The following is an 18,035-nucleotide window of genomic DNA, read 5'->3' on the forward strand; positions in this document are numbered from 1 at the left end:
GTATGATTTTTCTGAAATTATCTAGTGGTTTAAGCTCATGCACATCTTATTGTAGCATGCATCACGTGTGAAATAATTGCTTGTTTGTTCAAAAATATTAAAATATGTTTTAGTTATTGTAGAGCATGTTCACATGTTCACATGCTTCAGAGAAAATCAGAATACCATGTTCCCGTAACTTCCAAGACCAATTCTTAAACCAGTTCTCAAATCCTAAAATCCTAGTTCACAGTTCCTCAACAAAGGAGCTTGTTAGAAAAGGGGGCATCTTAGGATCGGAGCCTGCCATGAGGCAAGGCCGGTGCTGGGGCCTCCGAGGCCGCGACCAGAGCCTGCTGAGGCGTTAGGCTGGTGCCAGGGCCAGCGGCCGGTATCGGAGCCTTCCATGAAGCAAGGCCGTTACTGAGGCCTCCGAGGCCTGGATCGGAGCCTGCGGAGGGGTTAAGTCGATGCCGGGGCCATCGGCTAGTATCGGAGCCTGCCGTGAGGTAGGCTGGTGCTGGGGCCTCCAAGGCCGGGAGCCAGCTGAGGGATTAGGCCGGTGTCGGGGCCAGCGAGACCAGAATCGGGGCCTCCCACTAGGCAAGGCCGCTGCTTGAGCCAGCGAGGTCTGGATCAGTCCACCGGGTAGCCAGGCCACAACTGGGGCCGTCAAGAGTGGGATCGGTACTTGCAACGCTGCATGCACAGAGAAATATCGCATAAAATTAAAACCAGATGCTTCCCCTAATCAGCAATAACTAGGAGGAAAGGGGCAACAGGAAGGGGTTGAGCTATAGAAAGGGCCCTATAGTGAAGCAATTAAGGTGACCAATCAGAGGGTATGGAATAAGGGAGGATGAAGCCTCTTTAAAAAGCAGGAGGTACATAAACAAATGTATCAAAGTTAATCACCAAAGAAGCATGGGATCGAGGGAGGGGGAGGGAATGGGATGGGGACTGGATGAGGGCTAACTGGATGATGTGTGCTTGTATATCCTCTCAAGTCTTGTATTCCAATGTGATGTATGATTACAATGAACCAATAAAAATAAATTTAAAAAAATAAATAAATAAAGAAAAGGGGGCATCTGATTATTAAATCAATTTAAATAATCCTTTATTCATATACAAAGTTATCTATATTGATGTAACACAACAAATGCTGTCAGGTGCATATATGTTTCTATTATTCTGAACCTCACTAGGATGTCCAATTACAACACACCAATAAAAAAGGAAAACAATGGGCAAAGAACTCAACAAATGTTCCTTGAGTCACAAAAACAAACTGAAAATTCTTGAACTACTTAACTAGAACTACTTGGCCAGAACCAATGGTTGTAAATCCTAGGAATCAGTATTTTATCAAACTCTCAAGGAATTCTGATGCAGCCTGAAGTCTGAGAAGCTTTGGTTTTCATTCTTTTGTTAAGATGGCAGGCTGACTATGAGGGCTAGTCAGTGCTGAATCTTTAGTGGTCTTTGCAGGAAAATGATGGTGCCTTCAAAGATCTTGCAATCAGATGTGTTTATATTTCAAAGGAGACTAGCACAAAGCACTTTTTCATTAATGATTGAATATGGAAGATAAGCAAAATGGACCACATGGTGGTGGCAAAGGGGAGTCCCTGGGGACATCTTGCCTTCTACAAGACCCCGAAATCTTCAGAGTTGTTGCTGTCTTTTACATCAGGGGCAGAGAGTAATTAGTTCACTTCCTTTTGTTTAAATGGCATGTAGCTTGCATCCTTTGATAATCAGAGCCATAAAAAGAAAAAACACTTTGTCAGCACAAGAGAGAAGAGTAAAATAATATAGATAATTATAGATTTTGAGTTGTTTTAAAGCCTGGGTTCTTGGGCCAAAAATATATGTTTCCAAAATTCTCTTCCAATAAGGACAACCAAATTGTATATTATTGCATTATTTATTCTCCCAAAACAAAAGGAATAAGTAATAAAATTTGTATAACATTTGCTGACTCAAAGGTATTTATGAAAAAGACAATTGAAAGGTAGAATAGTAATTACTGAAGATTAGGAATGGTAACAAGAAAAATAATTATAAGGAGGTTGGGGTACTAAAACAGTTTAGGAGGAAGATTGAATTCTAGTATTGTACAGCATAGCTATATGGCTAATTCACAAAAGCCTATTATATATTTTGTGAAGTATTAGCTGAGGTATGCCCAAGGGTCCAAACAAAGTAATGATAAGGAGTTGGAAATGCTAATTACTTTGATTTGATCAGCACACATTGTATACATGTATTAAAATATTGCATTGTGCTCCTTGCCATGCATATGTGTATATTTACGGTACAATAGAAAATATAAAATATTTTAAACTTTTTAAAGAACATTGCATAAAATAATAAATTTCTAGTCAATAAATATTTACCAAATACATCCAACATGCTGTCATTTGTTTTAGGACTCAGAGACATAAAAAGTTTTGAAACACATTCAAATGGAAAACAAACATAAGATATCAACCAAACTGAGGAGGTTCAGACAAAAACAAAACAAAAATTAAAACCAACTGTCAAATGTTAAATGTTATTCTACTGAAGAGTTTTCCAAGGGCCGCTTTCATGTCCCTGTTCCTGAGGCTGTAGATAAAAGGGTTCAACATGGGTGTGACCACTGTGTACATGATTGCCACAATGATGTCCTTGTCGATGTAAGTGCCTAATGTTGGGAAAAGGTACTGTCCAAATATAGCTCCATAATACAGAGACACCACAGAGAGATGGGAGCCACATGTTGACAAGGCTTTGCAGATGCCCTTGGTAGAAGGCACCCTCAGGATGGTGGTCCCAATGTACCCATAGGATACCAGGATGCATAGAAATGGCAGGGTAATGACAACCACCCCTACCGTGAACATGACCAACTCATTGAGGAAAACGTCTGTGCAGGACAGCTTGAGCAGGGCAGCGAGGTCACAGAAGAAGTGGGGAATGGTGTTAGCAGCACAGAAGGACAGCCTGGTCAGGAGGAGGGTGTGAGAGAGAGAGCTGGCACAAGACAGGATCCAGGATGCAGCCACCAGTAATGTACACAGCTCTTCCCTCATGATGGTGGTGTAATGGAGAGGGTGACATATGGCAACATATCGATCATATGCCATTGAGGTAATAAGGAAGCTGTCTAGGTCAGTAAAAAATATAAAAAAGTACATCTGGGAAATGCACCCTGCAAAGGAGATAGACTTGTCATCAGTCTGCATGTTTAACAACATTTTTGGGACAGTGACAGATGAAAAGGAGACATCGGTAAAAGCCAAGTGGCTGAGGAAGAAGTACATGGGGGTGTGGAGGCGCGAGTCCAGCCTGATGAGCAGGATGATGAGCAGGTTCCCCAGCACCGTGGTCAGGTACATGACCAGGAACAGGACGAAGAAGATGCCCTGCTGCTCTGGGCGGATGGGGAGCCCCAGCAGGAGGAACTCAGACACGAGGCTGTGGTTTTCCCTCCTCATGCTCCTTTTTCCTCTAGTGCAGAAGAAGAATGATTGCGAATATTAGGAATGAACCTCTAACATGATCATTTTTAGTAACATCAGAATATCCATGTTCTACTTCAAGAAAGTGGGAAACAACCTGTTTTTCATATATTTTTTAAATATGTTGGTACATTCGTGAACTAGAAACACTATTGATCACAAGTGTTAAGGAAAGTTAGCATTTTTTTCTTTTTTTACCTATTAAAATAGAATTCTTGTACCTGTGACCATGAGGATTAGACTGTGGAACATACTGCACCCAAATTATTATCCCAAGAAATTTCTGTGGTAAGTATTTCAAATCATTAATAGTGACAGAAAAATCATTAGAGGATTTTATTTTGACATTCAGCAAATGAGATGGCATCAAATTAAAAAGGTTTTGCACAGCAAAAGAAACAATCAAGTGTATGAATGGAGGGCCTACAGACTGGGAGAAGATCTTTGCCAGCAACTCCTCTGAGAGAGGAGTATCTAGAATATATTTTTAAAAAAAAACTTTGAAAAGTTAACAATAAGAAAACAGGTAACCCAATAAAAATGAGCATTTTATCTAAATAGACACTTCACAAAAAAGAAATACAAATGACCAACAAATATATTAAAAAAAATTCAACATCATTAACAATCAAAGAAATGCAAATCAGAACTACTCTGAGATACCATCTAGCAGGTGGTGATGGCACAAGACTTGTAATCCTATTATTGGGAGGCTGAGACAGGATGATTGCAAGCTCAAGGCCAGCTGGCCTTAGTAAGACCACCTTGCTTTAAAACCATTTTGGACTCAATAAAAGGAACTTGCCTGTTATGCACAAAAGCATCTAGTTATAATACTACTTTTTGAAGACATTGTAGCAATTTGAACCCTAAGCCTTTCATTGTTCTGAAGAATTATTTTCTAGGATATACTGGAATGTTTTCTATTTTTCTTATTAAGTATAATATCTTGTTCTACATTTGATAAAAATATTTAATAGAAATATATTCAGGAATTGAAACGATGCTATAATTTCATGTACCTTTTCAAATGAACATGCAAAAATCAATAATAAAATAGAGCTGGGAGTATAACTTGGGAGTAGAATACCCCCAGGTTCCATCCCTAGTACCACATGCAGACCCATAAAACATAAAAACAATAATACATTAGTGTTGAAATGACTTCAGGTATATCCAAATATTCTGGTTATCTGGATACCAATATGAAACAAAATTCAATTGTCCCTCCACACCTTGGACTTGTAAGCAGAGAAGCAATGCAGCCACTCAACAGAATTAACGAGAAGGGAAATGAGGTTACTGTCTCAGTATGAGCATTTCCACTAATCATAAAGGGATGCAAACCACTCACTTTCCTAAAAATCCTCAAGATCATCCTTTTATTAATAAGAGCAGAAAGTTAAAGAGAGGGCTCCTACTCACCCAATGTACTTCTAGCTAACCAGTGACAGGTTTCAAAATTTCTCATTTTTAAAACTATAACTAAATAAACCTCATTGTAATTTCTAAAAGGCATCCTCACCTAACATACATACATACATACATACATACATACATACATACATACATACACATATAGTAAATAATGTTATAAGAATTAGGTTTAAACCTCCTTTTGTTTATGGTACTGGAAATGAAACTCAGGGACATTCTACCTCCAAGCTACACCCCCATCCCTATTTTTTATTTTTTATTTTTTATTTTGAAACAGGGTCTCATTAAGTAGCTGAGGCTGTCCGAAAACTGCGGCCCTTCTGTCTCAGCTTCTCAAATGCTGGGATTACAAGTGTGTGCCCCCATGCCCAGGTCTTAAACCTCCTTTATAGTACCCAAAGAATGAGCATTTTTCTTCTCTCCTCCTCCTTCTCCTCCCCCTCCTCCCCCAACCCCGTTGGAGGCAGAGTGAAGCTATAAAAAAAAGCCACTGGTTTTGGAATAATATAGACTTAGCTCATAATCTTACTTTGATTATGAGTTTTTATCCCATAGCAGATTTCTTAACCTTTATGAATCTCTGAAATATAAGAATCTCTGAACACAATATAATTATATTCTATTGGCTTATTGTAAAGATGAAGTGAGATGACATATGCAAATTTCTAGGACTCTTACTTGCATAGTTTTCAATAAATGTTAATTATACACACACACACACACACACACACACACACACACTCACCAATTAAAGACAAAATGAAAATCTACCCAGAGAGACACCAAATAATTTATATTCTTTTATACCTAGGAGAAAATTATTCATAACAGTTTTTTTTCTGTACTCTGGGTTTCAATGCCTGAGACAAAGACGTGGAACTAGTATAAAAATTATTCAATCATGAGCAGCCTACCATACCTCAAATCTAAGGCAGAATGTGTATTGAGGAAGATATGGAGAAGTGACTATTTGGCTTAGTCCCAGCCTTCTACATCCCTCCCTCTTTGATGACCTTCCTTCACTCCTTCCTTCTTTTCAACTTCAGGTTTCCCCTTACTGTGTCAGAGGCCACAAATCATCCAAACTATTCCTATACATCCAAACATTAGGGACTGAGTGACCTTCTGGAGAGACATTTGTTCATAGAAAACACATGCACCTGTTCCACATCTGATCTTCAAAACCTACCGTGGTTAAGACATTGGATTTGAGTGTTTTTTCTGACTTAAAATAGAGAAATAATGTTTATCACCGAGGAAAAATACTACCAACGTTGGCAGTTAGAGCATTTTTACAACCAAGGAGGAAGACATTTTGGGACTATTGGAAGCCTTTCTCAAACTGGTTGAAATACCTGAACAACTTTAGAATGCTTAAATTCTGTGCTGTTCAGGTCTGGTTTTTAATGTTAGGATCTAAGACAGAAGAAATTCTCCTGTATGATTGTCTTTAACTATTCATCCACTTTTCTCATCCTTTCTTCTAGTATTTCATTTTACTTTATTTTTCTCTTTCATCTTCTCTTTTTTCTCAGTCTTTACTCTTTCTATCCCTATTTCTCCATTTTTCTGACAATCCATATCTATTTCCTCCCCATTTTCTCTCTCTCATTCTGGTTTTTAAATTATCCATGCCAAAATCTGCCTTATGAATTTTCTTCTTCTATATCCATATATAAACCCACCACTTGCTGAAGGAAAAAAATTACTCATTTTATCCACATTACTAACCTTGGCTGCTTTTATGATCAGAAATTTGGTGGACCAACGTCGGGCGTGGTGGCACACACTTGTAATCCCCGTGCTTGGGAGGCAGAGACAGGAGGATCCCCTTGGTTCGAAGCCAGCTGCTCTGGCTTAAGAGACCCTGTTTCCAAATAAAAATAAAAAAATAGGTCTGGGAGTGTAGCCCGGAGGTAGAAGAGCTTCCAGGAACCCCAGTACCACCAAAAAGAAAAGGAAAGGAAAGGAAAGGAAAGGAAAGGAAAGGAAAGGAAAGGAAAGGAAAGGAAAGAAAAGAAAAGAAATTTGGTGGACAAGTGTGTTCCTTTTTATGGGACCTAAAAATTAGCTCCTAAGATCCTAGACATTTATTCGACATTTCAAGAAGAAAAAATACAAGTTCAAATTCTCATTCTTGTTTGCCAGCCCCAGATCTATGAATCCCAGAGTATAACTAGTCAAGCAAAGAACCCAAGGATGTAGGAAGTAAAACTTGTAACTTCCAGGTAAGGACACCCATCAGACTTTAATTAATTGCCTTTTAATTAATTGCCTAGTTTTCCCCTTGATTACTAAAGGAAAGGTGTCCTATGAGAGGAATATTTGTCTTGGGAACCTTAGAGGATAAGCCCACAGAGAAAGGATCTCAAGGCACTCTTGGCCTGTCTTCTGTTCTATCCTTTGCCTTCCCAGCCTTGATTACACTCGGCATGGATAAACTCCAGGGAAGCATGAAAAGTACTGCCTCCAACCAAGTCCACATAGAAAGCCAAATGATTGGCTGGCCTCTGGGAATTTAGGTACAACCATATCTATCTCAAAGAGATCTTATTAGCTACCTACCACATAGCCAAAAGTAAGTTATTTTGTGTTTCTTTTCTTTGGTGATTATTATTAAATGAAAATGTAAAGAGGCTGGGGGCATACCTTTTTTGAAGTTTAATTGCTTTGTTTACAAAGTTAAGTATGGTTATGCCAAATAAGAGTAGTTTTCAAGGAAGAATGGATTTTTAAAAGGAGGAGAGGGAGGAGGAAAAAAGAAAACTATACAAACAAAAAACAAATTTTCAAATAAAATAATTGACACACAAAATGCAGAAATATTGACTCACTTCTGAAAAATTTCAGGTTCGTTGAAATTGCCCTTTTGAGGAAATGATCATCTATTGTATCATCTGTGATTCTTAGGGGTGAGATATAAAGAAAAAATAAAGAAGTATTTTATCTTTGATAATAATTGAATGTTTATTGTATTTTATTGTTTTATTTGGGCTTAAGCAGTAAAGGATACCACAAAGATTATATCTGGGCAGCTTCTTTCTAAGGTGGAATGATTATATATTACTGCTACAACTTCATGAATCTTAAAATGGAGGGATTTAACCCTAGCATGATTGTGCAGTCCTATAATTCCAGTATTAGGGAGGCTGAGACAGGAGAAACACAGGTTCAAGGCCAGCCTCAGCAACTTAGCAAGTCCTTCAGCAAACTAATGAGACTGTTTCAAAATTTAAAAAAAGCATAGCCTCTACAACAAATGGTGTTGGTTAGCCATACTGGTTAACCATATGTAGAAAAATAGAAATAAACCTTACTTTCTCACCCTGCACAAGAATCAATTCAAGATGGATCAAAGACTTGGAAATCAGACCAGAGACCTTAAAGTTCCCTGAGGAGGGCATAGGTACAACACTGCAACACATAGGCACAGGTAAAAACTTTCTCAACACAACCCAAAGGCACAAGAAACTAAAATGTGGATTAATATGTGGGATTGCATTAAACTGAAGAGCTTCTGTAGAGCAAAGAAAACTATCAAGAACCTCAAGAGAGAGCCAACAGAATGGGAGAAAAATTTTGCCAAATATTCCTCCAATAGAGGACTAATATCTAGAATATACAGAGAACTGAAGAAACTCAGCACTTAGAAAACAAATAACCCAATCAAAAAATGGAAAAGTGAACTAGACACTTAACAAAGGAAGAAATTCAAATGGCCAATAAGTGTATGAAAAAAAATGCTCAACATCATTAGCAATCAGAGAGATGTAAATAAAAACTATCCTGAGATTTCACCTAACTTCAACTAGAATGGCAATCATTAAGAACACAAACAATAACAAATGCTGGAGAGGATGTTGGTGGGATTGCAAATTAGTGCAACCACTTTGGAAAATAGTATGAGGATCCACAGAAGAATGAGAATGAACCTACCATATGATGCAGCAGTACCACTTCTGCGTATCTACCCAAAAGAAAGGAAACCAAACTACCAATCTAATGCCTATGTATCTATGTTCATAGCCGCACAATTCACAATTGCCAAACTATGGAACCAGCCAAGATGTCCATCAACAGACGAATGGGTTACAAAACTATGGGATATGTACACAATGGAATTTTACTCAGCCACAAATAAAAACAAAATTATGTTATTTGTGGGGAAATATATGGAACTGGAGAACATTATGCTAAGTGAGATTAGTCAGTCATGAAAAGTAAGAAATTGGATGCTCTCCCTAATATGCAGAAGACAGGGAGAAAAAGTGTCATAGGAGAAACTCTAGACAAAAGAGGATAAATTATAGATGAGCAAATAAGGAGACCTAACTGGAGGGTTTGGGAAGGGAGGAGAAAGAAAATTCTCTAATGTGCGTGATGTACCTTCACAAACATATCAAAGTCACACATGAGAAGCCAAACTAAGCCAAACACGAGAAGGAGGGAGGGGGGAGAAACGGGGTAGGAATTGGGAAAGGGGTAAATTAGTGATGTTTGCATGTTTACCTCTACCATTTTGTACTCCATTAAGATGTATGACTACAATGCACCAAAAAAAAAAAAAAAAAAGAAAGAAGGGTTCCCAGTATCATACAAAACAAAACAGAGGAAATTGGAGAGACTCTCTTAATTTAGAGTGGTTGATGCCCAACGGCATCATAGGCCAAAGCCAGGGAAGAAAGTGAACAGAATATTGGGCAGTCACAGCTTAGTGAACTCAAAGTGGGCTATAGGATAGATTAACTACAGGCACTGGCTGGCCTGGGGAGGACACACCAGGCACCTGGTACCCTGGAGAGAGCAACCCATGGCTAGGGAACTGAGAAAGTCAAATAGTCAACTCAGGTCCAGAAGGCAGGAAGCCGAATCACCAGGTACAGGAAGACATGTCAACAGGCCGTAGAGTCAGATGGGACTGTAAGGAACTGACACAGGTGCATATGATGGGTGAGTCTGGATAGGAAACAAAATTCTGACAGACTGTAGACTTATTTATTTATTTTGACAGACAGACTTATTTATTTATTTTGTGAAAAATAAATAAATAAATATATGATAGTTTCACCTTAAAAAAGAGAAAGAAATATTCTCTGGTAAGAAAGAAAGCAAAAAGAAATATTGAAATGTTATATTTAAGTCATCAAAAGCTTGGTATCAGACAAATGAAACTGTTATGTGAGATTATCAATGTTAATATTGGATAAATTGCTATAATACTAGAGGCTAACCACTAAGCCAAGCATGGGAAGGAGGGATGGGGAGAGAACGGGGTGGGGATCAGGTAGGGGCTAACTGGGCGATGTGTGCATGTATGTCTACAAAAGTATTATTTTTATCCCATTATGATGTATGAATACAGGGCACAATAAAAAAAGTAAAAAAAATAGTAAATTGAGACGTTCAATTCTCTCTTTTTTCCACTTGGCACATTAGATAGCATATTTGACCTCATAAATTTATCCAGTCTTTGATCTGGTCTTCCCCTCAAATTGTTTTGCCCTCACTCTATTAGCTCTCGAGGATGAATCTCATAACCACTCCTATCAACTACCTGTCTCATTATCACTCCTATCAATTGCCTAAATCTTTATCATAAAGCCCTTCCATCCACTCATGTAGCAAAGCTTCAGTGTTGGATCAGTCCAACTAGTCACCCTCTGTACTTCCTTATTTCTGTTTATTCCTCAATATACTGTGATCTAGATTCCATTTTCTCCACCTACCGACATCACTCCTGGTTATGTCATCAACCCCCCCTCATCATAAAACCTAACGGATGGTTTTCTTCCCTTAGATACCACATGATATACATTCACAAACCTATCAAAGTCCATCACGAAGCTGAACACCAGAAGGAGGGAGTGGGAGGGAATGGAGTGGGAACTGGGGAAGGGATAAATGAGTGATGCCTGCATGTATTCCTCTTCCATCCTATACCTCATTAAGATGTATAATTACAATGCACCAATTAAAAAAAGAAAGTAAATGTCCAAAAAAATCTATTTTTCTTTTACATTGTTGGTTGTTCTTTGATGTCTTCTCTGGGACACTCTGTGATTTCCTTACTTGTCAATGCTCTCTATAGTTTGTCCTCATGACTTTTCTCTTGCTTTCCCTCTCCTCTCCTCCTTCTCCTATTTTCTTAAATTCTCTTATTCTCATTTCTTTTTACACCAGCTCATCTTCTTCTATGTTGATGGTCAATGCATTTCTGTCCCTCACTTAAATATATCTACCTGACTACTGAATTCCTTCTTGTGGATAACCTATAAATATCTCATTCTTATGTATTAAAACTTCTCAAAACTGTTTCTTATATGTCCCATAGTTAAGTAAATTAGCACAACCACCGTGCCTATTCAATTCATAGTTTATAGAGGTTTTTAACTTCTTCACTCACCTCATTTTCTACAGTTCTATCAAAATCAACTCACATAAACATTACCATATCAGTTAGATTCTGATTCTGAAGAAGACAAATCAAATAATTTTCTCAACTTCATTGTCTTGAATAGACTTTCATAGTCTTATACCTAAATGACTGTGACCACCCTCTGCACACTGCAGACACATGTTCATTATCCATATTGTTTTTAATATGACCCCCTCAATCATCAGATCAAATCTTTCTATGCCTCTCTCTTTTCACTGGGGTAAAGTGCATATTCTATTTATAATATTTTTGTTGGCACATTGTAATTATGTTGTCACACAGCACTCAGATCTTGCCATTATTACAGCATTAGTGACATGCTATTTTGTCTGTCCTGCTCAGTGGATTGTGAGCTCTTTAAGAGACAGAAGCTATATTTTTAAATCATTTTTATGATAACTCACAAAATTCTTGCCATATGATAATTCTACAGTGTTGTTTTGAATGTTAGTAAGCAAATGGATGTGAACAAAAATGCTATCTCCTTCACTTGCTGCCCTGTCTCTGCCAATCTGAAGGAGTAGGTTTTGAAGGATTCTTAAACTCATTTGTATGATTGAAAGAATTTTTTTTATTCCTGAGTATATACTAGTTATTATTTTGTGTCATAACTGATAAAAACTTCTTACATGTATTTAGGTGTTTCTTTTTTTATTGGTGCATTGTATTCATACATCTTAATGGGATGCATGATGGTGGAGACATACATGCACACATCACCCAAGTAGCCCTTACCCAGTTCTCACCCCATTCCCTCCCACTCCCTCCTTCTCATGTTTGGCTTAGTGATTGATACTGATATATTTGTTAAAGTACATCATGTGCATTAGAGATTTTCCCACTTCTCCCTCCCACCCACTCAGTTAGGTCACCTTATTTGCTCATCTATAGAATCACCTTCTTCGTCTAGAGTTCCTCCTATGACCCATTTCTCCCTAGCTTTCGCATATTAGGGAGAGCATCCGATTTCTTATTTTTTGTGACCGACTAATCTCACTTAGCATAATGTCCTCCAGTTTCATCCATTTTCCTGTAAATGAAGTAATTGTGTTTTTCTTTATGGCTGAGTAAAATTCCATTGTGTACATATACCATAGGTTTGTAATCCATTCATCTGTTGATGGACATCTTGGCTGGTTCCATAGTTTGCCAATTGTGAATTGTGCAGCTATGAACATAGATATACATGCATTAGTTAGGTAGTTTGGTTTCCTTTCTTTTGTGTAGATACCCAGGAGTGATATTGCTGGATCAAATAGTAAGTTTGTTCCCATTCTTCTGATTATCCTCCATACTGTTTTCCAAAGTGGATAGTCCTCTATCAGAGGAGTAGTTGGCAAAAGTCTCCCATTCTTGTTGGCTCTCAGTTAAGGTTCTTGTTTGTTTCCTTTGCTCTTCAGTTTCATGCAATCCCATATATTGATTCACCTTTTAGTTTCTTGTGCCTTTGGGGTCTTGTTGAGAAAGTTTTTATCTGTGCCTGTGTGTTGCAGTGTTGGACCTACGCCCTCTTCAAGAAGCCTCAAGATCTCTGGTCTAATTTCTAAGTCTTTGATCTATCTTTAATTGACTCTTGTGCAGGGTGAGAAAGTGGGATTAATTTTCAATTTTCTGCATATGGTTAATCAGTTTTGTCAACACCATTTGTTGAACAGGCTATCTTTTTTCCAGTGTATATTTTTGGCCCCTTTGTCAAAAATTAATTGGCTGTGTGTGGCTTTGTTTCTGAATTTTCTATTCTGCTCCATTGGTCAATGTATCTGTTTTTGTCCTAGTACCATGCTGTTTTTATTACCATGGCTTTGTAGTATAGTTTAAAGTCAGGTATTTTAATTCCTTCTGCATGGTTTTTGTTTCTATCAGGAAAAAATACTTTATTCTTTGGATAAGAGCTTTTATTCCCCAGGGACTTGTAGCTACTCTCTTCCCAGTTCCAAATTGAATGTAGGAAGCAAGAAGCCCATATGCTACAGAGCCTGCTGTTTCAAGGGAGACATCAAGGCATAAGAGAACTGGGCCTTGGGCCTGGATTTAATGCGCATGGGTTTAAAAACCCATTTGGCCATGTTTTAGAGCCATTCTTAAACTCAGTAAAAATAGGAAAAATACTATCAACCTCAAGAACTGTTGTATTGTTAAATAAGCTCATAGACTTGAAGATTCTTTATAAGTAAATGAATCCACAAATAATAGAAATACTTTTTATATTCTCAAAGGAGTTGACTGTTTTGGTGTCTGGCAGAGGCACATATCCACTGGGATTATTAAGGAAAATATAGCAATTACTACCTAATTGTCTTTCACCAGAAACTCATGGCATTAGTCTCCTGGGTTCCTAACCTGGCTGGTAAAGAGGGATGCCCCTGTCACTGACTCAGAGATGGTGAGAAAGAGGAGGCACCTCTTCATCATGTCAGGGTTGAGATTGTTACTTATTTCTCTTTTTCAGCTCAAAGTTTTTGGAGAGAAAATGAGAAGTTAGTTCATATTATGGAGCTGACTGTATTTGAATTTATCTCTTACTGAGCTAGGTAAGGATAATACTTATAGACTCCACTGAGCTGTGTGTGTGTGTGTGTGTGTGTGTGTGTGTGTGTGTGTGTGTGTGTCTAAGACTTAGGCAATACATCTATCCAAAGGCTTTTGAGAGATTAGATTCCACCTTCTCTTTAATGAGGAGTGCACATCCAGATGTCTCTTTCCCATCAAAGTATACTCTTCTGGGGGAAATATAGCATGGTGACTAGGAGCATGAATTTGAAGTCGGACAAACCTGTGACTGAATGACATCTTCACCACTTTTACGGTGTGTGATTTTTTTTTTGGTGGTGGTGGTACTGGGGTTCCTGGAAACCCTTTTACCTCCAGGGTACACTCCCAGACCTATTTTATACTTTTTTTTTTCAATTTGGGAACAGGGTCTCTTAAGCCAGCATGGCTGGCTTCGAACCTGCATGATCCTCCTGTCTCCAAATCCCAAGCACGGTGATTCAGTCTTTACCACAGACCTTTGGGATTTAGAAATTGTCCATTGGTTATATAGATTGGCCAATGCAGTGCCATTAAAATTTAATAGTAATAAATATTCTAACTACTGTTAGTAAAATATATGACTAAGGGAACCTGGAATTGACAGAGGAAAATAGAGGGAAACATGTTATTCTCCTAACAAGGACTATTGCATAAAGTATGTATGTATGTATGTATGTATGTATGTATGTATGTATGTATTGTGGTACTTGGTATGGAACCCGGGGGCATTCTACCTCTGAGCTACACCCCCAGCCCTATTTTTTATTCTTTATTTTTGAAACAGGGTCTCACTAAGTTGTGGAGGTCCTCACTAAGTAGCTGAGGCTGTTTGTGAACCACCATCCTCCGGTCTCAGCCTCCCAAATGTTGGGATTACAAGCATGTGTCACCACGCCCGGCATTAAATTCATTCTTTTAAAGATGTAAATACCACTCAGATGTGAAGAAATAAATAAATAAATAAATAAATAAATAAATAAATAAATAAATAAATATACTTATTGGCCATTTGAACTGTATTTTCTATAAATTTCTAGCTCATACTTTTATCTTTTCCTTGTTGATTGATAGGAATTTTGTATGTATTCTGAACAATAATTTATTGCCAATTGGGGCATTACACATTCTTCCATTTGTAGATTTTCTTTTAACTTTATGGCTTTGTTGTTCTGGTGGTAGTGGCTATAGTCCAGAAAAATTTAACTTACTTTATTCAAACTTAATAGAATTTATATTTATGTTGTCTACTTTGGCATTTTGACTAAGAAATGTGTTAATATCCTAAAATCATAAATATAAGCTATATTTTTCTAATGGTTCTGCATTTTGCTTTTCATATATAATTTTTTTAATAATTCTAGAATATTTATAAAAGATGTGAGATAAGGATATAATGCTCTTTTTTATATTAACAGCCAACTGCCTATTCATTTAAGAATTTATCTTTTTCTTTCTTTCACTGACCTATCCCAAGTCTTCATTATAAACCTATGAGTTTCTAGGCTTTGTCTTTTCCTCCACTGCTTTATTGGTTTATCTTTGTAAAAGCATATTGTTTGTTTTAGTCACCATAATGTTTTAATAATCCTTGGTATATGATAGCAAGTTTCTACATTTTTATTAGTGCATTGTATTTATACATCATAATGAGGTAAAAAAAAAAAAACTTGTGTAGACACATCACCCAGCCAGCCCCCACCCAGTCCCCACCTCACTCCCTCCTGTCTTTCCTCCCATGCTTGGTTTAGTGGTTGACTTCGATATGAATAAGTACATCATGCACTTTAAATAGTTTCCCTCTCCTACTTCCTATCTCCACAGTTAGGCTGCCTTATTTGCTTCTCTATAGGATCTCCTTTTTCACCTGGAGTTCCTCCTATGACCCCTTTCACCTTAGCTTTCACATATTAGGGAAAGCATCCGATTCCTTACTTTTTGCGACTAACTAATCTTGCTTAGCATAATGTCCTCAAGATCCATCCATTTCCCTGAAAATACCACAATTGTATTTTTTATGGCTGAGTAAAATTCCACTGTGTACATATCTCACAGTTTTGTAATCCATTCATCTTTTGATGGACATCTTGGCTGATTCCATAAACTGCATGAAACTGAAGAGGTTCTGTTCAACAAAGGAAACTGTCAAGAACCTCAATCAAGTTTCTACTTTTTTGTTTTAAAAAATCTTTTATTGGTGCATTGTAACTATACATCATAATGAAGTATAGACTGATAGGAATATACACGTACACAACATTAAGTATTGTTCTCTCCAGATCTCCCCACTCCCGCCCCTTCTCCATATATGTCATTGATAATTTCATATATGTAAATAGCATTATTTAACCTGTTACCTTCATTATGTCTCTGTCTCCATCCTCACTTCCCAAACTCCCTCAAAAAGCTCCTTTGGAATCTCTACTCCTTTATCTGAGATTTTTTTAATACAGTTTCTCTCTACTTTCCACAAAATGATACAGATATTTTCATATTGATTTGGGTTAGGAAATATGTTCTTTGTGGATTTTTAGAAATACAAAAAAGATTATAATTTCTTTAAAAATTAATTTTGGCTTTTATATTTTAGAAATTATAACAGCACCTACCTAATTTATATATTTAAGACTATTGAATCAGTTACTAGACATAAGCTACTTGAATAGCATACAAGGAAAAAGTTTTAACAAATGTTAACTGTTAGTATTCTCATTTACAGAGACTGGAAACAAACCAAGAAAGAAAAGGCTGTATATCCTAAATCCACATTTTTTTACAACAATTGCAGAAAAATATGTGGCAAATGTAAGAAAATATGGAAGGTATTCCATAAGTCAAAAGAACATATTCATCATTTTATGCCACAATGATCATTTCTTATTCCAAGACATTCTTTTTCTTTTAAACTTTCCCCATCAGTACACACCCCCAACTTATATACAACTATGAGGCCTGAGAACCAGAGCAATGTGTCCAAGTTCCTCCTCCTAGGACTCCCCATCCAGCCAGAGCAGCAGGACATCTTCTTCGTGCTGTTCCTGGTCATGTACCTGACCACGGTGCTGGGGAACCTGCTCATCATCCTGCTCATCAGGCTGGACTCGCGCCTCCACACCCCCATGTACTTCTTCCTCAGCCACTTGGCTTTCACTGACATCTCCTTCTCATCTGTCACTGTCCCAAAGATGCTCATGAATATGCAGACCCAGCACCTATCCATCACCTACAAGGGGTGCATTTCACAGGCATATTTTTTCATATTCTTTGCTGACTTGGACAGTTTCCTTATCACCTCCATGGCCTATGACAGGTACGTGGCCATCTGTCACCCTCTACATTATACCAGTACCATGAGTCCAAGCCTGTGTGCCATGCTGGTGTCTGTGTCCTGGGTCATTGCTAGTGCTTGTGCTCTTTTGCATACCCTCCTGCTGGCCAGTCTTTCCTTTTGTGCCGACCACATTGTACCGCACTTCTTTTGTGACCTTGGCGCCCTACTCAAGTTGTCCTGTTCTGACACCTCCCTCAACCAATTAGTAATCTTTACGGCAGGGTTGGCCGCCATTATGCTTCCCTTCCTATGCATCCTAATCTCTTATTGTTATATTGGGTTCACCATCCTCCGGGTTCCCTCTACTAAGGGCATCTGCAAAGCCTTGTCCACTTGTGGGTCCCACCTCTCAGTGGTGACTCTCTATTATGGGACAATTATTGGTCTCTATTTTCTTCCTTCCCCAAGTAGCACCAATGAGAATAACATAATTGCTTCTGTGATGTACACAGTGGTCACTCCCATGTTGAATCCCTTCATTTATACCCTGAGAAATAAAGACATGAAGGGGGCCTTAAGAAAACTCTTGAGTAAGAAAACATATTCTTTCAACTGATATTTTTACTTTTGCAACATCTGCATGATCTTATTTCCTCAATAACATAAATATAAATTATTGAAAATATAGATCATGTGTCTTTCTTTCACAATTGTCACTTGAAATGCTTGGCTGACATTATTCCTGTACCTCTCAGGAAGAATAGCAGAACAGAATATATATTATAGGGCATTATGCAATCTTTTATTGGATACTGGGATTGGAAAATATTTTGGCTGGGATCATTACATGGAACCATCAGGGCTGGTTCTTTCT

At 37.8% G+C, this 18,035-nt stretch overlaps 2 protein-coding genes across 2 annotated transcripts; one reads left to right on the forward strand and one right to left on the reverse strand.

Annotated features, from left to right (window-relative positions):
• Positions 1–2,525: 2,525 nt before the first annotated feature.
• On the reverse strand, positions 2,526–3,464 carry LOC308272105 (olfactory receptor 1J2; the record flags this gene model as incomplete). The annotated part of the gene is made up of 1 exon (XM_080708891.1): positions 2,526–3,464. The coding sequence occupies one exon, from the start codon at positions 3,462–3,464 to the stop codon at positions 2,526–2,528; it is 939 nt and encodes a 312-aa protein (XP_080565017.1).
• Positions 3,465–16,835: 13,371 nt separating this feature from the next.
• On the forward strand, positions 16,836–17,777 carry LOC308272361 (olfactory receptor 1J1-like; the record flags this gene model as incomplete). The annotated part of the gene is made up of 1 exon (XM_080709128.1): positions 16,836–17,777. The coding sequence occupies one exon, from the start codon at positions 16,836–16,838 to the stop codon at positions 17,775–17,777; it is 942 nt and encodes a 313-aa protein (XP_080565254.1).
• Between the last annotated feature and the right edge of the window lie 258 nt (positions 17,778–18,035).

Source organism: Muscardinus avellanarius (assembly GCF_963383645.1).
Source record: "Muscardinus avellanarius genome assembly, chromosome: 13".
NCBI classification, from domain to species: Eukaryota; Metazoa; Chordata; class Mammalia; order Rodentia; family Gliridae; genus Muscardinus; species Muscardinus avellanarius.